Genomic DNA, 23,684 nt, shown 5'->3' on the forward strand with positions numbered 1-23,684 from the left:
TTACATGCTAATTAAAGATTAAATTTTTTTGAAATGTAAAAAATACGCATGGGAATAATTATCAAAGCAGCATCCTGGTTTACCTAGGGAAGAAGGAGTATATGTGAGGACTTAGCTATATGTGTATAATCTTTTTTTTTTTTTAAGATTTTATTTATTTGAGAGAGAGAGCACAAGCAGGGAGAGAAGCAGGCTCCCCGCTGAGCAAGGAGCCTGACGTGGGACTCGATCCCAGGACCCCGGGATCATGACCTGAGCCAAAGGCAGACGCTTAACCGACTGAGACATCCAGGCGTCCTAAAATTTATTAACAACAATGACCCAAAGGAAACATGATTTGTCCAAGTTGGACAGAAGGGTATACTCATGTCCTATGGCTGCTGTAACAGATCGCCACAAACTCAGTGACTTAGGACAACACACATTTATGATCTTACACTTGTGCAGGTCAGAAGTCAGGTATGGGTCTCACTGGGCTAAATCAAGGTGTTGGGAGGGCTCTATGGGGGAATCCTTTCCCGTGCCTCTTCTGGCTTCTGGAGGTGGGCTGCGGCTGGTTCATGGACCCCTTCCACCTTCAAAGCCACTAATTTAACCTCCATGACCTCTGGTCTGTCATCACATCCCCTCTTCCAACTCTGACCCTCCTCTGTCTTTCACTTACAAGGACCATTGTGATTCCATCAGGACCACCCAGGTAATCCAGAATAATCTCCCCATCTCAAGATTCTTAATCACATCTGTAGAGAGCCTTTTGCCCTACAGGATAACGTAGTCACAGATTCTAGAGATTACAGTGGGGATGTCTTGGGGCGGGGAAGGGGGCTTTATTCTGCTTACCACAGAGTACACAGAAATCACGACTCTTCCTGGGGGCTCTGGGATAGTTGTGAGGCATTATCTCAAAGTGTGCAACCTAATTTGCTCAGCTAATGTCCGTGAGAATCCCCTAAGGGAGGCACTACTATGACCCCACTTTATAGATGGGTACAACCAGAAGCTAACTAACTTGTCCATGGTCACCAACATTTTAAGTGGCAGCACCCAGATCTGAACCCAGGCAGCCAGGACTTAAGAGAACAGCTTATAGTAAGAAATGGTCACAATAGAGCACAAAATGGAAAAGGCATGACACCAGAATGTTGTAAAAGGACAGCCTTTTATAAAAATGTATCTATGTCTTCCAAAAAAAAAAAAAAAAAAACCCCGGAAGGGTGTAGACCAAGTGTTCACACACTTGCCTCTGGGTCAGGGGAAAGGGGCTGTTACCCTCACCCAGTTGTAGTTAAAGACATTCCTGCGCATGAAGACATGTTACTTCTTCGAGGAGAACAAAACCGGAGTTATTTTAATCAGGGCAAGCACAAGGAAGTCAGAGGAGATCAGCTCAGAGTGGTCTCCAGCAGGAAACTGGCATAACGTTCATGCTTGGCCACCCCAGCTTGGGCCCTTCTCAGCTCTCCAGGGACTCGGGTCCTCCTCCAGCCAGGCCCCAGGCCAACCAGCAGAGGCCGGCAGCAGGCCAGGAGCGGCCTGGATTGTCCGGGCATGACGGGGAGGGCACACCTGCCAATGACACCCTGCAGAACCTCAGTCCTGAGGCTGGCATCCCACCCCCGGCCAGGTGCCCCGCAGGGTCTCCACTCCCGGTCTCTATCATGCTGTGCAGACCCTAACTTTGCCAGTCTCCACGTTCTTCTTCCTCTCCTTCACGCACTCACCCTTGGCTGCCAGCACAACTCGGGGCAGGTGAAAGCTTCCTCCAGCTGTGCTGGGAGAGTGGGAAGGGCCCCTCTGCTCTAAAATGGCATGGTCTCTGATTCTGTTTCCAAAACATCACCACTGACCTGTGGACACTCCTCCTCCCCAAGTGCGGGCCTCCCCGGCCTCCAAGGAGAAAGGCCAGGGCCAGAGCTGCTGGCCTACCCAAGGCTGGAATCCAGGGGACCTTAACCCTAAAAGGCCCCTTGCGTGCCCAAAACAGCAGGAGGTGGTGGCAACTGTGTATGGGCCCCACATGGCCCCAAGAACGTTTCCAGAACACACCAATGCAGGCCCTGACCAGCCATCAGGGCAGCATGAGCGTGAGACCCCCTCCCCCTTCAGGTCCACACCAGGCATGTTACACACATTTACAAATATCATCTTCCCAAGGATCATGCTGGAAAGCTCTGCCATCATCCCATCTCTCGCATGCAAAAACAGAGGCACAAAGAGGCATGAATCGCTCAGGGTCATGCAGCCAGTACGCACAGGGCCAAGACCGGAACTTCTGTGTGTGTGTGTGGCTAAAAAGGAAGTTGCCATAGGGATGCCTTATCTTAACCCCAGATCCTACTGTGTCTGGGGAGAAAAAGGCGAGCAGAGGCCAAAAGGGGCATCTAGGTCCTTTCCCGGATCCGTCCACTGGACACGTACCCGTGAGGCCCCCGCTGTGGGCCAGGCACAGGCAGAGCGCTGGGGATTCCTCGCTGGTCTGGTCAGCAGGACAGACAGGTCCCTGACACCCGGAGCTCACAGTCTGGGGAGGAAGGACCACCGAGCGCCTGGCTCCAAGTCAGGCCCTGCCAGAGGGCAGGAAACGCCGACACCAGGATTTCTGGCTTCACCTTCAAACCGCACGGCACTTAGGTCTCTTCCAAGACAACCCAAGACATGTCACTCTGCTACCCTGATGTGTGAAAAATGCATGCTCATTTCTAAGATCCACTGGATGGTGGGCAGTGGGGACGAGTTTCTAAAAGGATTTACCGAGAGATCGCTTTTAACAGCCCCCTCCCTAGACATCCATAAGAGATGTGGGAGCACCAAAGTGGACCAACTACAACTCACTTGACGTGCACAGGATCCTTCAAAGGGGGAGGCTTGGTCGCCTGGAGGAGAGAATTCACGGGATGTACTTCCAAGAGACAGGAAAGAAGCATGAGCCGTAAGAACAAGAACAAACCTTACAGAGGGCTTTCCAGGTGCTCAGTGATCGACCCACAGGCACGCATCTGAGCCTCCTGGAAGGCAGGCACTACCACCCTTCCCATTTTACAGATGAGCAAACAGAGGCACAGAGAGTTAAGTCTCATGCCCAAGGTCACACAGCTAGAAAGCTAGAGAGTCAGGATTCAAACCTACGTGGGCTGGTGCCACAGTACACGCATTTAACCAGTCCTCGTGGCCCAGGTCAAGACCAGCATAGCTAGGAAGTAAGAGGACCCTTGAAATAAAGCAAGGGCTCCTAAATTCCTTTACAACAAACTCCAACTTGCCCATCATATCTGCAGCCAGATGGACACCTCTGGTCATGCTCAGCCCGCTGCCCCTTAGGCCCCTTTTAAAGGGGCGTGTCTTGGTTTGCTAGGGCCGCCATAACAAAATACCACAGACTGGGTAGCTTCAACAGCAGCAGTTTACGGTCTCTCACAGCCCTGGAGGCTGGAAGCCCAAGATCAGGTGTTGTGGCAGGGTTGGTTCCTGCTGAGGGTTCAGAGGGACAATCTGTTCCGTGCCTCTCCCCCACCTTCTGGCACTGGTGGTATGCCTCAGCTTGTAGATGCACCACTCCCAGCCCTGCATCCCTCATCACTGAGCCTTCTCTCCCTGTGTGTCTCTTTTCCTTTTAAGGACACGGTCATATTGGACTAAGGGCCCACCCGACAGAACATGACCTTAACGAATACCTCTGCAAGGATCCTACTGCCAAATAAGGTCACATGCTGAGGTACCATGGGCTAGGGCTCTGATGTATGAATCTGGGGGGAGGTCACAATTCAACCCATCACAGGGACCCCCCCCCCATAAGCCCTGAAGCTGCCAGACTATACTCTCCAACAGGAGAGGTCACCTACCCTGCCCACACCCAAGAGAGGACAATGGCCACAAAACAGCCAATCCCTGTGCACTGGCTCAAAAAGACCCAGCCAATCACAGGCCTCCCTCAGGAGCCCATCCCTGGGGGGGAGGGGACACCTCAGGCTTCCCGGAAGGGGCTGCACAGGGAGTCAAGCTGGAGAAAGGCTTTGCTGGGGTATCCAGCCATGGCTGCCAGGACATGTAAGGGAGACCAGTCCATGGAGAAAAGCCACCGCCAGGGGCTCTTGTCACAGACAGGATGGTGAGTCCTCAGTGCCACCACCTCCCCTTCCCACAAAGGCCACTTACAGGGTAAGGCTGTTTGTTTTCTTGGATTCCTACAAGAACCCACCCCCCAACCAAGCCCCTACGACCATTCTGTCCTCCAGCTATCCGTGGGGTTCCTACAGCCACCTCTGCCCCCTCCAAAATTAAGGGCCATGGAAGAGCCTGCAAGATGCCCACCAAACCCATTTCCCATTCTTAATGGCACACAGGTTGGCCATATTTCCCAGCATCCTTTGCAGCCAGTCACATGCCAAGTTCTGGTCTGTGGAAGTTGGGCACCTTCCACCTTGCAGGCCTGGCCCATAAAACCCTCTAAGGCATCTTCTACTCTCCCTCTTCCCCTGCATGCTGGCTGGACACAGAGGATCCTGAGGTGGCCTCGGAAGTCTTAGGGGATCATGGTGCTGCCAGGCTGCAGAGCCCCACACCTCAATCCCACCCACTGTTTCATGACTTGGGTGAGAAACTTGTACTATATGAAGAAATCATTTCTCACTGCACTTTGTCCCTGACTAACATAGAGGCTTTGCTGCCATGCCCTTGGCCTGGAATGCTCTCCCCACAGAGCTTCCCCTGGCTCCCTCCTTCTCACCCACTAAGTCTCAGCTCAGATGTCACCTCCACAGAGAGGCTTCTCTGAGACCTGCCCTACAAACAGTGTTCTTCACTGGTCACTCTGTCACAGTGCCCTGTTTCTTTCCTTCCCAGCATCCATCACAATCCAAAATGACTGAATGATTAGTTTGGCTTTTTCTTTCCCACGAAACTATAGGCACTACAGGCTCCTTTACGGATCTCCGCTGTCCCGTTCACCACTTCATCCCCAATGCCCAGTGTAACACCCGACACACACTCAGTCCTCTTCGAGCATCTGCTAAACCAACAAAGGAACACAGTCTAAGAACATCAAATGATCATGATCCAGGACAGAAAACCCTTGAACAGCCACAGACACCAATTCCTCAACCATCCAGTATACAAGCAGGTCTGAACCAATAATAAGAATAAAAAGGTTGGGGCGCCTGGGTGGTTCAGTCAGTTAAGTGTCCAACTCTTGATGTCAGCTCAGGTCGTGATCTCAGGGTTGTGAGATCGAGCCCTGCATCAGGCTCTGCCCCACCCCGCACATGCGCTCTCTAATAAATAAATCTTTAAAAATAAATAAATAAAAAGGTCAATGCTATTTTTTATACCAGCAGTCTCTATCATGGAGAATATATACCCCAGAAGGGAACCAGGAAGGAAAATCACTATGTAAGTGGAAGTTCTAATGTTGATCTCATCCTTTCTACAATACCATTTGCCTTTATGTTCAATGAGGACAATGACAGTAATCATGACAAAGATGACAAGAGCAGCTAATACTTGAGCACCTGCCTCTTAGTGTGCTCAGCAACGTAGCAAGCATTTCCCACGTATTCATTTCATGCTCCCAAAAGTCTCGTGCAATTGGCTCTTTCATTAGTCCTTTTACAGATGTGGAAATGGAGACACAAAGAGATGACAAGTGGCCCAAGATCACACCCCAACTAAGTGGCAGGGCTGGGATCAGACCCCAGGCACCTGGGCTCTGGACTCTGTGCTATCATGTACCATAAGTGCACATCTAAATCAACAAATAAATGGGTTTATAGATACTGAGGACATTGGCTCAATCTTATCTCTGATGGGATGTTTGAAGGAATGTGGATTTCTTCTTAGATGGAGGATGCCAGTGGAAAAACAGTCACTTCTACATTGTTTTGAAAACATTCTGATAATAACTTTCAAAAATATTCATTTTTTCTAATGGCTATGAAGCCCCAGGATGGATTTCAGAATTAGCGGAGAAACAGAACCGCCACCCTTTCACCGGCCCTGGCTGTCAGCAACTGTCCACACTGTGCAGCCTCCTGGCACGCCTGTCTCCCTGCTCACCAGGGCACGTCGAGAGTCCCCCCTCCCGGCATTTCCAGCACCCCGCAGAGCGTGTCCTGTGCATACAGAAGGAATGGATGCATTTCCCTCCCATTGTCAACAATGCAGTCTGAGCGGAGCTGTTGTTCCTGGGTCCCCAGCGGGGTGCTTCTCCATCACTCACGGAACTGAAACAGCTAAGAGCACCAGGAGGTGGGACTCTGAAAGCAGACAGAACGGGTACAAATTGTAGTTTGTCCCCGAACTGAAACAGCTAAGAGCACCAGGATGTGGGACTCTGAAGGCAGACAGAACGGGTACAAATTGTTGTTGTGCCTGGTCGTGGCTGTGTGGCCTTTGGCGCATCTCTTAAGACTCCCCACGACTCCGTGTCCTCTTCAATAGTGCAGGGAGGATGCCTGCTTCCCAGGTTCACTGTGAGCAGCTGACGAGCTGGTGTGTGCAATGTGCTTCCACACCGAGCGGTACAGAAACAGCACTCATTAGAGGCAGCTCTCGTCACTGTCAGGGGGACAAGCCAAGAACCCCACACCAGAGCAACAGAACAGCTCCTATTTTTGAGAATTCCTCAATTCACGGGCAGCCACAACTTGGCAAAAATAAGCAGATGGAGAAAACATGCGTAAGCGCAACTGAAAACTTTGGGATACAAGCCTACTCGGTCGAAACGGCCACAGTCCATACCCTCAAAGGCAGCTCATCGCTGCACCAACCCTGTTCGGACTCTACAAACCGGTGGCGTCACGTCAGCTCCCGAGACACATTCCAGGCCTCCCAAATGCAGAAGATGCAGTTGGACCCTAAAGGTTTAACCCAGCAAGGGCCCCAAGTGGGCTCCTTTCTGCTGGAGACTCACCTGGTGCCCCTGGAAGGAAAGAAAAACCACACACACAGCATTTCCCGGCTGTCCCGTGAGCTTCTGCCGGTTTCTGCCGAGGACTCTTGGAACACACCCGCCAGGGGGATGCCAAGCACCATGTTAAGTCCAACTACTCTGGAACTAGCAGGCAGTACGCACTCAGTCACCCGTCACCACCAAAGCACCAGATGTGGGAGTGAAGATTCTGGAACCTTCCGGACCAAGGGACACACCAGTTGAGTACCACCAAATGACCTGAGTCCAGGCCACAAAGGGTAAAATCACCCAGCTGAACCCTGCCCAAATCTCTGACCTACAGACTTACTCACTCATATTCAATGGCACCTGCGGATCCCACTTCAAGACAGCCAGCCTGCAGGCCACCTGGTAGCCTCTCCTTCAACTTGCTACCCAAGAAGCTCCTCCTCGAGGAGGCCTCCCCCTATTCCCTACCATCCCCCTCACAGCCAGATGGGTAAGAACCATCTTTCCCCACATGGTACCAAGCCTAGACCCTCACCGTGGTACTGATCACACAACGGTGCAACGGCTGGTTGCTGGGTCTGTTCCCCACCAGGGGCAGGGGCTCCACCCTTCCTCCTCTTGCTCAGCAGTCCAGCACCCAATAGGACAGCAAATATGGACTGAACACATGACAGGGCTCCATCATGACAGGGTCCAAAGAGAGACCCTATTAAACCCACTGACATTTTATGGCTCTAAGCAAAGCCACACGTGACTTGAAACCAGCATTTCTCAACCTCAGCACCACTGACACTTTGTACTAGATTATTATTTGTGGTACGGGCTGTTCTGGGCATCATAAGATGTTTAACAGCATCCGGGCCTTGATCCGCTAGATGCTGGGAGCACACCCCATCCCCAGTGATGACAACAAAAAATATCTCCAGGCATTGCTGCATGCTCCCAGTGGGCTGGGGGAGGATCGCCCTGGTGGAGAACCACTCCCTGCTTTAGACAGCAGGACCCATGTGTGTCTACTGTCACCCAAGCCTGCATGGGCAGCCAGCGTGTGTGAGATACCTGTCCACAAGTCACACACCATTTGCTGAGTACTCCAAAACCACCTGTCCGTGCTCCCTCACGAAAGCTGGCAGGCGTCCCAGTAACCTGCATGGTCCTACTAACTTACAGCCCTGAAGGAACACCATGTCCTGGGGTCCCCTTCAGGACATCACCCTTACAACAGCGAGCTGGAAATGCATCCCTGAGAGTCCCCATCAAGGACCTGAAGGCTTGCTCTCTGAGGGGTCAGGGAGCACCATCACTAAGCTCTTTACCCCAGAACTGGCTTTTTCTGTCTCTTCACCAGGAACACATCCATCTCACACAGGACTGCCAGAGCATGTTCCAAAATGCAAATGTGATCCTGTCATCCCTCTTCTGAAAACCCTTCCTTGGATCCCTGCTGCCCTCCAGAAAAAGTCCAAACACCTGAGCAAGACTTTGCCACCCTGGACAAGCTGGACACCACTCGTTAGCAACAACAACGGCAAAAATACAGCAAGGGTTCCCAACGGTGAGTGTCTATCCCATGCCATGCACCATGTTGAACCCCTCTGACATATTAACGCATTTATTCACTCCCAACCATAACCCTGTGCGGCGGACACCAGTATTATTCCCTTTCTAGAGATGAGAGAATTAAATCTCAGAAAGCAGATGTAACTTGCCCATGGCCACACAGCAAAGCTCCGCAAATAGTGGTCCAAGTCAAACCCCATGCTGCTTGTACCTAACGCAATAAGGTCGGCTCCATGAGGATTTGAAGCTGATTACGGCCGTGTGTTCAGGACCTAGGACAGTGCCTGGCAGCGTGGATGCTCAACTATGGAGGGAAGAAGGGAGGGCAGGATGGAAGTCTCAAGAGCACCATATGCCCAACCTAGCTAATTACCAGGACCACTGGGGAGCTGATTAAAATACTGAGTCCCAAACTACCTAGTGAACGACAGTCACCTTCAAACTCTCCAGGGAGAGGGCAGAATTGCATTTAGTTAACCGAAGGGGGAGAACTACAGAACATGGATTTCAGGAGACAAAATCCCATCTCATGCCCCTTAGAATGAGCTTCAGGAGAAGGTTCCAGGAGCTTGTGTTTTTAAAAGTCCCCCAGGTATTTCTGATTGTCAGTCCGGCTTGGGACCCACTGCCCACTCTCAGTATGGCACCCCTGCCTTTACCATTTGTACCCCTTCCACAACCAGCAGGCCCCCGACCCCACCCCAGCTCCAACAGGTATCTGGGCCACTCGGGAGGTCAAGTGTAGCCAAATGCAAGGAAAATTGGGAGGAAAGTTGGCTGCTCACTCACATGGGCATTTTCAAAGCAGGGCTTCTGGCTCTGTACCACCTGAGACCTGCTTGGCTCCAAAGCCAGAAGAAACCTTTTGGAAATCTATTTAATCTGACTCATGATAAGAAATCAAATGAAAAACTATGCCAAGCTAGCAGAGTCCACCTGTGAATGGCCAAGTTTGGAATCCCACTGCAGCATGGATTCAAGTTTGGGAACAGGTACCTCACGGGCTTTTGTGGGGGTGCTGCCAAAATACCTTTGACTCAGAAATAACACTTATAGGAAGCTGTCCTTCAGGTATGCCCACGTTAGAAGAATAAAAGCATGCAAGGATAACCCACACACACTGCTGGTGGGAACGTAAAATGCTGTAACCACCTTGAAAATAGTCTGGCAGTTCCTAAAATAATTAAACAGAGTTACCATATGACCCAGCAATTATACTCCCAGGCATATGCCCAAGAGAAATGAAAACATACACCCACACAAAGACCTGTACGTGAATGCTCACAGCAGCACAATTCACAGTTGACAAAAAGTAGAAACAAACCAAATGTCCATCAATGAGCAAATAAACAAACTGTGGAAAATCCACACAATGGAATATTATTCAACCGCACAAAGGAATGATGTACCGACATGCACTACAGCATGGATGGACCTCGGCAACATCACACTAAGTGAGTGAAGCCAGACACAAGAGGCCTCATGTTACAGAATTCCATTCATAGGAAATGTCCAGAACAGGGCAATCTATAGAGACATTAAGTAGACTCATGGCTGCTTAGGGCAGGGGAGGAGGGTGAGGACTATCAGGGACAGGGTTTCCTTCTGAGGTGATGAAAAGTTCTAAAATTGATGTAGGTGGTGGTTGGTTGCACAGATCTGTGAATACACTAAAAACCACCAAATTGTTCGTTTTCAGTGGGGGTATGGTATGTGAATTCTATCGCAATAGAGCTGTTATTAAAAAAAAAAAAAAAAAAGGAAGGGCTACAAGTTTAACTGCAGTAGCTAATAGCAAAAGACCGGAAATAACCCCAATGTCCATCTCCGGGGCTCATACCCCTAAGCAGAGCCAGATGCTATGTGGCCGTTAAAGAATCAGGCGGACCCAGGTGCGGATCAGAACCCTCCTCCAAATAATCATCAGAAAAACAAATCAAGGGGCGCCTGGGTGGCTCAGATGGTTAAGGAGCTCTGCCTTCGGCTCAGGTCATGATCCTGGGGTCCTGGGATCGAGTCCCGCATCGGGCTCCCTGCTCCTTGGGGAGCCTGCTTCTCCCTCTGTCTCTCTCTCTCTTTCTCTGTCTCTCATGAATAAATAAATAAAATCTTAAAAAAAAAAAATCAAGGTGCAGAAATTTTAGGAGGGACCCATTCGTGCAAAAAACACGACTTGCCCCTGACACAGGCACAGAATACTCTAGAAGCCAGAAGAACTTGGTAATGAGCTCGCCCCAGGGCACAAGGTGGGGCTGGGGAGGAGATACATGTATTAATGAATTGTTTGATTTTTTTTTTCCCCAGTGTATATTTTAATTTTTCAATTATGCTGACTTTTTAAAAAAGGAGTCCATTTAAAAAAATGCAAATTAAAGCAAGTCTGCAACTGAAAATTGCTTAAGCCTCCTTACTCCGTTTGTTAAAAACAGTCTTAGAAACTTTAGGAACTGAGCCAATTGCCCAATCTAAGGTGGATGGGGAAAGAAGACACCACCCCCAGGACCAGAGCTTCATTTAAATGCTACAGAATCCTCAGTGATGTGCTCTGGCCACACGGAGCAAAAGTAAAGGCCTCTGGTTCTGTGGTTCATGGTAAAACAAAACAGGCATTTGGCTAGCAAGCCTGGAGTTTCTGCAGCTCTATCATTTAGCCATTAGGAGGGCAGAGAGCTTGACCAGCAGCAGAAACTAAAGGATCCCCAATGCTGTCAGGCAGGGCGCACACCCCTGCCAGCCCAGGTGAGCCACCTCAATGTCACTTCCAAGTTGGCCCACGCAGGCCTCTGCTGCTTCACCAGGGCGTTTCTGGCCGAACTTCCCCCACCTACTCTAAACCCCACTGGAGACGCAGACAGAATGGCCACACTTGCATTTCCAGAAGAAGAAGAGAAGGTATCAGGCCAATAAGCGAAGGCGGGAAAGGGAGAGATGCACGGGCCAGGGCTCCAGGGTACTCACAGAAGCCCTCAATCTTGTCGGCTGTCTTGCTCCAGGCCACCTGGCGCGTCTCCATGATCACCTGGACGGTCCTCCGCTCCGGGGTGGATTTGCGGAAGCTGAACACCGTCATCACTGTGCCCAGCTCCAGCGCTCTCTTGATCTGACTCTTCTCGTATTCAGGAAGGGTGTCCACATTGACTGGGGCGGTCATTGTTGGCAGAATGGGGGGTGGCAGGAGCGAGGGAAGAGGGCGCTGGAAGGGCAGAATAAAGGCGTGAATTGGTTTTTGTTAACTGGGTGGGGGAGGGGATTCCTTAACAGCCAAAATCCTGTCTCATGCCCACCAGGATGAGTTTTAGGAGGGGGTTCTGGTGGCAGGGAATCGTGGACCACTCAGACCGCCCATGCAGGACACAGAGGTTTAAATAGAAGTGGACGTGGGGGAAATGGCCCCTCACCGCAGGGACCGAACTGTTACCCTGGCTTTGAATAACCAAATCACCCCAGCCTAGCGGTGACCCCTACCCCCCCCACACACTTCCATGCTTAGAATATTTGAATAGCCAAAGCAGCCCAGACTGGCCCCACTCCCCACCCCCAGCAACCTTTTCTATTCTGCCTAGATTTTCCTCAGCATCCCCTTACTTCCTAAGTTGGGAACAGAAAAAAATAATAATATTAAGCCACTTCAGAATGTGTCTGTGGAGACCTCTGCATGGAAACGAAGCCAAAAGGACAGAAAAGGTCAGGGCCCAGCAGCCCCAGGGTCGAGGCCTGGTGTGTGGCCCTGGGTAGGCTGCATGACCTCCGCAAGCCTCAGCTGCATCCTTTCTCTAACGGCGCTGTTGGCATGGTGAGGGGCTTCCAGCGTTCTGCTCAGCACGCAGTAGGCGTTCTGGAACACCACTCATACCCACACACAGTCAGAGAGACGCCAGGCCCCAAATCCGCAGTCATCCTTGCCTGGCCATACTCACACCCACATCCAATCCATAAGCAAATGCAACCCATCTTCCCGGCTCGCTGGCTCCTCCCAGGATCTCACAGCTGGATTGTTCTCATCGCCCACCTGGTCTCCTGCTTCTGCCCCAGCCCCCTACAGCCCAGTAGTGACCAGGAGCTAGAGGACACTTCTGGAACAAGATGAAAATCCCGTCAACCCCTCTGACCAGCCTGCTGCAATCATGGCCTGAGCCCTGGCTCTGCAGAGGGGAGTCCAATGGAAGACGTTCTAGACCCCCATGCCCAAGCCTTATTTCCACACTCGTAAAGGCGGATCCCTCCTCCCAAGAATCTCCAGGGTTCTTGGAAGGATTAAACCAGATAGTGTATCTTGGGGCCCTTAAAACTGATGCAAAGTCAGTGCCCCCCCAGATTTAGCTCCTGCTACTACTGCCATCAGTCGTTCCGTGAACCTCCTCCCCGCCCCCCAAATGCCACAGCATTAGGAGCCCACAGCTGTTACTCTGTAGAGAGGCAAGTGTTCAGCCAAGGTCATGCAGGCCCTCACTCTGGGTCCGCTTCTGACAGCCTCCTGCCACGCTGCTCAAAATCAGGGCCTCGGTTCCCTCATCTGTAAAATGGGGATAATACTAGTCTCAAGAGGCGCTGGAAGGACTGAAAGCTACAATGTACAGCCCCCAGCCCTTGGCAGGGCCTCAGATAATAGTCATCAGCCATTTGTCAACTCTGTGCCAGCAACTGAGCTGGGAAATGGTATGCAAATCAGGGGGAGTGGGGAGAGGCCCAGGCCTTGCCCTTTGCCCCCTCCTCCCTCCAGCTCCTGCCCATCGCCAAAGGCACCTCCACAGGCATCTGGAGGTAAAACCATGAATTACACCTGCTCTCTGCCCACTTGGAATCAGACCTGTCAGCTCAACCCCTACTTAGATCAGAGAAAGCTTCTGGGAGGAGAGGGTATCTGAATCCAAAAGGTGAAGCAGGAGGGAACAGTGTTCTAACCAGAAGAGCTGGCTTAAGCCAAAGCCCAGCAAGCTGCAGGACTACTAGGTTGTGCCACAGACTCCGGGATGAGCCTCCTGCCTCATCACCCTGTAATCCAGGTCAAGCCGTTGAACAAGGTGCCTGTGGCCAGTCTCATCCTGGTGAACTAGCTGTTTGTTGGCTTTCCCCAGGGGCCAGCACCTGCTATACCCGGTTTATGTCATTTATCTCAATGAGAACTACCAGAGGTGAAAAACCAAGTCCTGAGAGGGAAATTCCATGATCAAGGTCATGCAGAAACGTGGCAGCACCGGGATCAGAGCCTTGGTCTGAATCCCACGCCCCCAGTCTGTCAGCACCTGCCTTCTGGAACTCAGAATTCTGCACCAGAATCTGGCCAGAAAGTAACTAGTTTGGCCCTCCCAACCCTCTCAAGAGAGACTGAAGGCCTTGTCCAAGGTCACACAGCTGGGAAGTGGCAGAAGCATGATTTGCACCTGGTCCCAGCTCTGCAGCTCTTCGCTGTGCTGACCACCCCCCAGCCATGTGCCCCTGGAGTTCCCTCCCAGGTCTCTAGGCCAACGGGCAGCAGGGCATAAATAGGGGACACACATCCTGTCACAACACCTCCACCCTCTATTAAACCTGCCTGCCCAGAGGCACTGGGGTCATTTCTTTCTGACTCTCGCCCTGGGATGGCCTTGGACGTAACCTTCCCCAGATTCTGGTTACTTCCAGCTCAGAAGCCTGGTGCATTGGCCCAACTATAAACATCAAGTCTGTCCCATTGCCTCTCGCCAAGAACTGGAAAGAGGTCTTCATGGCCACGAGATCCTTGGAGTCAACCAACAAAATCCAGCCAGCTCCCGACTCAGGTTTCCAGAGTTTGATGCTTCAGCAGCTAAGGCAAGGAAGTCTCCAAGGTTGGTTCCCCAAGGGAAGGCACTAGCTATCAGAGGCAATTTCCATTTTGCTTCTGCTGAAAGAGAAAGAAAGCAAAGCAAAGGAAAGGAAAGGAAAGGAAAGGAAAGAGAGAAAAGAACAAATGAAAGAAGGGGCCTCGAAATCCCTTTTTTAGTCCTGTTTCTCATCCTCCCTGGGTACCTTTGCAAAATGACTTATGGTGTCTGAAATTTAATAAGAGGTTTTGCCATTTCTACTTTTCATGTCCTTTTCAAAATAAACTTCTGGGCTACAAGGACCCAGAACCCGGAAGCAGGGATGGTTTCTCCTCTTCAGTGTTCTCTGTACACGTTAGGCCCATAGAGGAGTTCATATCAAGTCCCACAGCACAATCCTCTGTTAAACTCTGCACAGTCACATCCCTGAGAGGTTAGCTGCCCCTCCAACAACTCAGAGGAAGGTGGTTACGGCTGCATCTCGCACCCACCCGGCGGCAATGGATTTTTATTGGAGGAAGAGGTGGTGTCATCCACGGCAGGGAGGAATGTGAATGAGTCCGTTTTTTTTTTTTTGGGGGGGGGGCAACCTATGATCATCTGTCAAACCATGAAACATGCATATGCTTTGATCAGCAATCACCAAGGTGAGGAAGAAACACAAAGATGTCCCCAAAGGATTATTTGTAATAGAACAGAACACAACTGGGAGGGAGGTCCCTTAAAGAAATCACAGGACACGCACACTGAAGAATGCTCCGCAGCTGTAGAGCAGCACAAAAATTTATAAGCAATGGAATCCAGAAAGATTCACGAAATAGATGAAAAAAGAGTGGCAAACCAGTATGCATCAAAGAATTAGGTTTTTTAAAAGGCTGCCTGCGTATAAATCTAGGGAAAGTGGTTACTTTCAGAAGAGGGGAGGGGAGAGACCAGGTCTTGACTTTTTATTAATTTAAGTGGTAACATATGGATGAGCTTTTCTTTCTTGTGTTTTCACTGTTTTCTAAATTAAGAAAGGTTCTGAAATTTTCTTATCAGCAGTTTCTCACTAACCCCACCTAGCAAAAGGGCTATTCATGGGGTCCGCGCTTTGCCTTTTCTAGAGAAGTATTACACTCTCAAGGTGGGGGGGCATGTAGGAGGGGACAACAGAGGTGGGGGCGGGGGCCTGGGTTGGGGGAGGCGGCAGCAGCAGCAGCTCTAGGCGATTTCTGCATCCATGAAGCCTGAACTGGTATGCACAATGCACACACACCTTTGCAGCAGGCTAACGGCATGGGCCTGGCATGGGCCCCCAAATCGGCCCCTCTCTGCAGAACTGTAGCTAAGGATGATGGCCAAGCCCCACGTATGGCCCTTAGCCAGAGAGGGTCAAGAACTAGCCAGGGCACCCTTTCCATAGATAGGCTCCAATTCTCAACAAGCCTGGAATGTAAGTTTGAGTAGCCCCAGGATCCAGGGTAAGGAACGGAGGCTCAGGGAGGTTCTTCAACGTGCCCAGGGTCACACAGCTGGAATTGAAATTCAAATTAAGTTGATTAACAAGGCCACCTGTTGCCTTGTGCCACGTCACCCCCTCAACCCACCAGACTCTTTCAGTCTGGCTTAAGATCAGGGTGCTAGAAGAGCCCCTCCCCGTCCTCCACCAGAAACCAGGCGCCAACCCTTGTCTAAAGGAGACAGTTTTCCCTCAAATTCTTCCACTATGGGGGGGGGGGGAGGAAGGGGAATGACCTTGTTGGGATTCCAAACCATAACCAGGAAAACGCACAGACCAACACGTATAATTATGCCTACAACTGTGGGGTGGGAGCGGGAATCCTGACTCCCCCAAAACCCTCCCCGTCTCTTCTGGGTGAGGGCTGCCCCTTCCGTGGTATCGCTCCGCCACCCACCACCCGCAACCACCTGTGTAATACGGGGAAGCGCCGGGGGCCTGCCTGGCCGCCCGCGGTCAGCGAGCCCTGAGCACAGAAGCGGCCGGGAAACACCGCCAGACCCCACGCGGGACGGCCACAGGAGCCTTGAACGCCAACGCCAGCGCGACCCTCCCGGGTTCCCATTCAAAGGCCGGGCCGTCCGCGGTCACGGATCGCCGCGGTGGCGCCGTTCCCGGTGAGGAAGTGGCCGGCGGCCAGGCCCCGACCCCCGCCTCCACCGCCCGGCCCCGGACACAGCGGGCGGGGGCCCCCGACGGCGCGCCCGGCTCCTGCCCGTGCCCGCTGCGCCCCGGCGCCGTCCCCCGTCTCCGGGCGCGGGTCCTCCCCACCCCGGGCGCCTGCACGCATTCCCGCCCCGCCGGGCCACTCACCTGGCCGTGCCCCCGCCGCGGGTCCCGGCTCCGGGCACTCCCTGCGGCGCGCGCCCTCCAACGCGGGCGCTGCTACTTCTGCTTCGGCCGCGGCCGCGCGCCACGTGACTCGTGGGGGCCGCCCCCCGCGCCCCGGCCCGCCCCCCGCGGCCCCGAGGCCGCCCCGCCCCGCCCGCCGCGCGGCGCACCCCGGCACCTCGTCCGCGCCAGAGACCCCGCTTCCGCGGCCAGGGGAGGAAACTGAGGCCGCGGGCGGGGGAGCGAGCTGCCCGAGGCCACTGGCGAGGGAGAGCGAGAACTTGCGGGCGCCGGCCTAGCATTGGTGGAGGCCTACTCCATCCAGGTGCTTTTACGTACGGTGAACAAACTCATCATCACCTGGAGGTGGCCGTTCACCCGCCGGAATTTCAAATCGTCAGCGAGGCTGCGCGGGTGTCAGACCACCTCTCACTACCTTGGGCAAACCACTTCAGTGCGCCCAGCCTCAGTGTCCCCGTCCGTCAGGCGGGATCAAACAGCGCTGGCCCCGAAAGTTTGTTGTAAGGAAGACAGAATTGGGAACTGATCTCCCGGTTTCCCAGTAAGATGTTTTTTAATGGCTCCCTTGGTGAACTTCTAAGCACATGGAGGAGATAGTCAAATGCCTACTTATGGTAGTTAACGGCTCTTTTCCATTCTTGTGTTTCACGAAACCATGTTACTTAAACTTTTCGTGTGCACCTTTGGCACAATTGTCCTCGTGGTGATTCAAGCCAGCGTGAGGGTCACCTACAGAGCCCTCAGAGCACATCAGTGCTACTCCGAAATTGAGTTACAGCATTTTTTGATCACGTGAATGTTGCTCCGACTGAAAATGTTCTATGTGAAGTCACAGGACGCATTCACCAACTTCAGAAATCCATAGATTCATTTCTTTCCCTGCCCCATCTCAGGAGTGTACCAGTGACTGTTCACCACCACGCACCACTTACTGCCCTGTTTTTCTAAAGAGTTCTTTGAGAGGCTTCTTACAACGTCAGCCACTTGGAATCATGGGGCCAATTTCCAAGAAATAGTGGCTAACTCAAGGTTCAATTTCTTTGCCTTTTTTTTAAGAATTCCCAACAATATTTATTTCCATCAATCTTTTTAACACTTTAGTACCTCTCACACCATATGCATGGTACCTCGGTGCAACCATATATGTGTACAATTTACTATTCCAAAATCTGCTTGTATAGGGAAGCATGTTGAATCTCCTGCCGACAAAATGAGACTGTATGCAATCAGAAGTTTTGGAGAGACCACTACTGGAAGCCTTGGCTCTCAACCTCTGTCCAAACAGATGCTAATTCTGGCTGGAGTTTTCTCTGGTCCCTGGGGCCAAGCAAGAAAAGAAGAACATGAAGTCCATGCTTCAATTCGAAGAACTCCCTTTTAACCTGCGATTGTAAGCCTGCAGCATCTTGGCAGCTAAAATACCTGCATGAGATGATGATTACAGTACATGGCAGTTTGCTTCTTCGTATTTTTTCATTGCTTTTCTTCTCTGCCTCATTGTTTATCTTCAGGTGAATAGCTAAAGGCATCTGGTGCAATGAATGGGAATCTCTGGGGCTCCTCATCTCTTTTTCTTAAACTTCAGCTTGTTTGTTCAAAATAATTGGGACATTAGCCCCTCCCCACCCCGCCTCCTTCTGGGAGGACTCAAATACAAAATGACATATCTTTTCCAAAGCACAGTAGGAAGGGGGAGAAGACACCGTGTCAAAAAAAAAAAAAAAAAAAGGGAAAGAAAGAAAAAGAAAAGTACCCGTCATGGGGAGGACTTGCAGGTGTTAAGTCAATGGGCGGTGGAGGCAGGATTTGAACCCAGGTCTGTCTGGTGCCAGCACCCAGGGACTCATAGCCCCATTGCCCATCCAAAACATTAACAAGAGGCAGTCAGGCAGGGAGAAGTGAATTTGTAACCACTCCACACAGATTCACAAATGGGTCAGGAAGTGACCTCAAAGGGTGGAGGGAACTTTCTTTTCCTTTTCATATAAAAAGAAAGAAGGGGGGGGGGGGGAATAACCTGAAAGAAACTTGTCTTTTCATCAGCATTGCCTCAACTTTTTATCCTGTGTTTCCTTGCCAGTCCTCAGTATGTACATATTGTTTTTTTTCCCCATAACCCTCTTCCATTGGCTAGCCCCCATGGCACACTAGACCATTAGGCCCTCAGTGTTTCTGTTTCCCACTCTGCCAAATGGGCAGAATAACCATATCTGCCCTCCCCCCCACCCCCGGGCGATGGCGAGGATTAAATGTGACAAGCTAAAATGGGCATCCTGCTTCAACCGTCAGAGCTGTTTTTAATGTTGTCATTGGAAAGAAGAACCCTGTGGTGTAGCAGGAAAGTGGGGACTTAAAGAACAGGGAGACCTGGGTTCAAGCCACTTCCTTAGCTGTGTGACCTTATGCTGGTCAGTCACCCTCTCTGAACCTCCAGTTTCCCCATCATTCCATCCTCTGGGCTGTCCAGAATAGGCAAATCTATAGACAGAAAGTAGATGAGTGCTTGCCTAGGACTGAGGGCAGGTAGGTACTGGAAGGTGATGACTAAGGGGTACGGGGTTTCCCTTTGGAGTGAGGAGAAAGTTCTAAAATTGTGAAGATGGTCGAACAGTGCTGCAAAGATACCCAAAGCTATTGAACTGTACATTTTAGAAGGGCAAATTGTGTATATATGACATATCTCAATAAAGCTGGTAAAAAAAAAAATACCTACCTTAGAAAGTTGTTTAAAGAATTCAAGGTAGTGCATAACACAGAGATGAGCACAACACAGCTTTCCATAAGTAACAGCCTCTCGTTATAATAATCATCGTTACGCGGTGGGCCTTCCATACCTGGGCCCCTTTCTCCCCAGGCCCCAGTGAAGCCCCCTCCCCCTGCCCCAGGGAGCCTTCTGGCCTACCCCTCCACCCCCAGGGCCAAAAATGAGCAGAAACCCCCTGACAGCCTTTGCATTTGGTTTCCTTTCCCGACATTGTTCAGAGACGTGCATGTCCCCTGGGGACAAGCCCAGTCCCAGCAGCTGGCTTCCAGACTTTGTCAGGGTTAGGCCAGGCCTAGCAGTTGGCCGGGGGGTGGGGGGGGTGGGGGGGTGGGGGGGTGGGGGGGCAGAAACCTGTGCTATTTTCTTTCTCAGCTTTATTGAAGTATAATTTTTATACAAAAAGCTGAGCACAATTAACATCTACAAGTTGATAAGCTTGGACGTATGCGTATAGCTGTGTTACCATCACCACAGTCAAGGTAACAAACATATCCATCACCTCCACATGTTTCCTTGTGTGTCCCTTGTCATTGTAGTTGCCTTTTGTGTTATATTGTGTATGTGTGTGTGGCAAGAATCCAAAACAGGATATCCGCCCTCAACACACTTTTAGATGTGCAATGCATTATTGTCAGCTGTAGACACAATGTTGTATAGCAGAGCTCTAGGATTTACTCACGTTGTGTGACAGAGACTTTATAACCATTGAACACCTCCCCACCCCCCTCCCCGCCTCCCAGCTCCTGGCAACTATCATTCTATTCTCTGCACCTAGAAGTTTGAGTCCCTTTAGATGTCTCACCGGAGACGAGTTATGCAACGGCTGTCCTCCGACTGGCCCACCTGGCTTCGCATTCTGTCCTCCAAGTCCATCCACGTTGCTGCAAGTGGTAGGATTTCCTTCTTTTTAAAGGCTGAACAATACCGTCGTAGGTACATAGGACATTTTCTGTGTCCGTGCATCTCTCGGCGGATGTTTAGATTGTTTCTGCATCTTGGCTATCATGAATAACGCTGCCATGAGTATGGGAATGCAGACCCTCTTCACCATCCTGTCTTCAGGTTTGGGGGATGCATATACCAGAAGTGGGATTGCTGCGTCACGTGGTGCTTCTGGTGTTCGTTTTGTGAGGAACCTCCTCGCTGTTTCCACAGCGGCTGCGCCAGTTTGCAATCCCACCGACAGTGCACGAGGGGTCCCCCACTCTCCCCACCCTCGCCAACACCCGTTACCTTTTTTTTAAATACCAGCCACTCTAACAAGTGGGAGGGGGCTATCTCGTTTTGGTTTTGATTTGCATTGGTGATGAGTGATGTGGGGTCTCTTTACACATATTTTCGTTGGCCTTCTGTATGTCTTCTTTGGGGAAATGTCAGTTCAAGTCCTCTGCCCACTTTTAAATCTGGTTGTTCTGTCGCTATTGAGTTGTAGGAGTCAGCTGTCTAAACTGAGGCTGGTGGGAAGAGCCTCTGGTCCTATGGTTTTTCTTTGAGCTTCTCAAGCCTCGGGTTCCTGCTGGGGCTCATGTATTCATTCAACAAACACTTGCTGAGTGCCTTCCAGGAGCCAGGCACTGTTGGGCTCCAGGAAGGCAGCAGGAATCATCAAAGTCCCATTCCGGGAGCGCACATTATAGATGGGGAGCTGGGGTTTGGGGGTGCTCCAGAGTGAGACCGAGGAATTTCAAGGCCCAATTCCGCCCCTCACTGTCTGCATGGCTCTGCACAGAGCTGCCAGCCTCAGTGAGGCTCAGTTTCCTCATCAGTATTAGGGTTGCTCTGGAGGACCGAGTCAGCTGATGCGTGTCCAAGTCCTGGGCACTGTTCCCGATTAAGTGGGACCCCAGCACTGACAAGGCAGTCATTGCTTTGTTGTGGACACATAACACACCGTCCCCACTGCGCTTAAGAGCTGGCTGCAGCCGTGCCTTCCCCAGGCCCTCAGCCTTGTGTAAAATCAGGAGAGACAGTTAAAACCAAGAGCTCCTGTGGAGGGGCAGCTGAGAATGCAGGACGTGGAGACAGAGGGGCCTGGGTGGGAATCCCACCTCTGCCACATTCCTACCCTGTGTCCCCAGGGAGGTGACTTAGTCTCTCTGGGTCTCTTTCCTGAGCTGCACAGCTGAGGACCTCTAATGGCTGGAGCCTGAGTCTGGACTGTTCAGCTTCCACAAAAAGGCTGTGAATTCTTAATCTCAGGAAACAAACTGAGGGTTGCTGGGGTGGTGGGGGGTGGGAGGGATGGGGTGGCTGGGTGATAGACATTGGGGAGGGTATGTGCTATGGTGAGCACTGTGAATTGTACAAGACTGATGAATCACGGATCCGTACTTCTGAAACAAATAATGCAACATATGTTAAGAAAAAAGAAAAAGAAGAAGAAGATAGCAGGAGGGGAAGAATGAAGGGGAGTAAGTCGGAGGGGGAGACGAACCATGAGAGACAATGGACTCTGAAAAACAAACTGAGGGTTCTAGAGGGGAGGGGGGTGGGGGGATGGGTTAGCCTGGGGATGGGTATTAAAGAGGGCACGTTCTGCGTGGAGCACTGGGTGTTATGCACAAACAATGAATCGTGGAACACTACATCAAAAACTAATGATGTAATGTATGGTGATTAACACAACAATAAAAAATTATTAAAAAAATAAATAAAATAAAAAAACAAAAACAGAAAAAAAAAAAGCTGTCTTTAGGCAGGCACAGAGCAATCAGAAGTTCAAGGACATCAAGAGGATGAAGATCCCTTCCATATCTGCCATCCCAGGCAGCCAGACCAGAAAGGGGGAAAGCAAGAAAGAAAAAAACTCCCCGCAAAGCCCGCAGCACACTTTCTCTCCCTTATCATTGATCAGGATTGGGTCCCAAGCCCATTCGGCCACAGCTATTGCTCAAGGAATGGGATCCCACATCTGGCTGGCTGGATGCGGGAAGCCATGTGGGGCCTCCCGAGGTGTGGAGCAAAACAGGGTCACTGTTGGTGGGGGCAAGGGGGACAATGTCATGTGGGCAGCCCACGGGGTCCTGCAGGTATCACAAAGTTCCGTGAGGCAACCAGAGAAAAGTCATCTGAGGACGGAGATTCCCTTTTGTTCCCTCCAGAGGCCAGCAAGCCCCCAACCCGGTTCTTGCTCATTCAACAAACACCGAGCCCTCACTTGACACCAGACCCTGTAGATTAGTGTCTGGGGGCTGCATACAAAATACTATACACTGGATGGCTTAAGCCAACAGAAACGTATTCTCCCACACTCCTGGAGGCCCGAAGTCTGAAGTCCAAGTGTTGGCAGGGGCGTTCCCCCTGGAGCCTCTGGGGGACAATGCTATCCATGCCTCTGTCTTAGGGGCTGGCAGCTGCTGGCCATCTCGGGCACTCCTTGATCTGGGGCTGCATCCCCCACCACCTCTGCTCCATCTTCAGTGATGTTCTTCCCTGTGTCTGGGTCTTGATTCTCTCTCTCCTTTCTCTGGTGAGGGTACCAGTCACTGGACATAAGGTGGGCTCTAAAGTTAGGGTGATCTCATGTTGAGGGACTTAATTACATCTGCAAAGACCTTATTTCCAACTAAGGTCAGATTCACAGGTACGGGCGCCTGGGTGGCTCAGTCAGTTAAGCGTCCAACTCTTGATTTCGGCTCAGGTCACGATCTCAGGGTGGTGGGATCGAGCCCCATGCGGGGCTCCGCGCTCTGCACAGAATCTGCTTGAGTTTCTCTCTCTCTCTCTCCCTTTGTCCCTTCCCCCCTTCTTTCTCTCAGATAAATAAGTCAACCTTTTAAAAAAAAAGCATTCACAGGTACAGGGGGTCAGGACTTAGATCTTTTGGGCAGGTCATGATTCACCCACTAACCCTGTGTTAGGTAAATAGGGCAGTCCACTCAGCACTGAAGGGAGAGATAGCAGGAAGAGACATTTACCACCAAGGAATGATAAGAGTTGGGTTAGAGAGATAAACCAAGGGGCTAGGAAGACTTCTCAGAGGAGGTAACCTCAGAACTGTGTCTTGAGGGATGCACAAGAGGTTTCCAAGAGCACCAGAGAGAGAGAGAAGCTTTGTTATAAACCAGGCTTGTGGGTCAAAGTTGACCAACACCCTTAAAGTCAGAATAGTGGTTCTCTTTGCCTGGTGGGGGCAGAAGGAAGGGTTTTGGGGGCTGTGATATTCTCCCTTTTGATCCTGTAGTTACAAGCGGCGGTCACTTGATGAAAATGAGCCTTACACTTACAACTTGTGCAACTTTATGCATATCTCAATAAAAAATAAATATTTTAAAAAGTCTGCTCGATACATTAACACGTTGTCTCTGACCTGTTCTGCTTCTAGTGTTTTTT

The 23,684-nt window shown here is 51.2% G+C and overlaps 1 protein-coding gene across 1 annotated transcript in view; it reads right to left on the reverse strand.

Moving 5' to 3' along the window:
- PLCG2 (phospholipase C gamma 2) overlaps positions 1-16,663 on the reverse strand; it is a 141,157-nt gene extending 124,494 nt beyond the window's left edge. Inside the window, exons 1-2 of the mRNA XM_027618978.2 lie at positions 16,550-16,663; positions 11,411-11,645 (exon numbers count right to left, since the gene is read on the reverse strand). Of these exons, the coding sequence (XP_027474779.1) occupies positions 11,411-11,603 (193 nt within the window). The 5' untranslated portion in view covers positions 11,604-11,645; positions 16,550-16,663. The remainder of the gene's footprint in view (positions 1-11,410; positions 11,646-16,549) is intronic.
- Positions 16,664-23,684: the final 7,021 nt, after the last annotated feature.

This window comes from Zalophus californianus, chromosome 17 (genome assembly GCF_009762305.2).
Source record: "Zalophus californianus isolate mZalCal1 chromosome 17, mZalCal1.pri.v2, whole genome shotgun sequence".
Lineage (NCBI taxonomy): Eukaryota > Metazoa > Chordata > Mammalia > Carnivora > Otariidae > Zalophus > Zalophus californianus.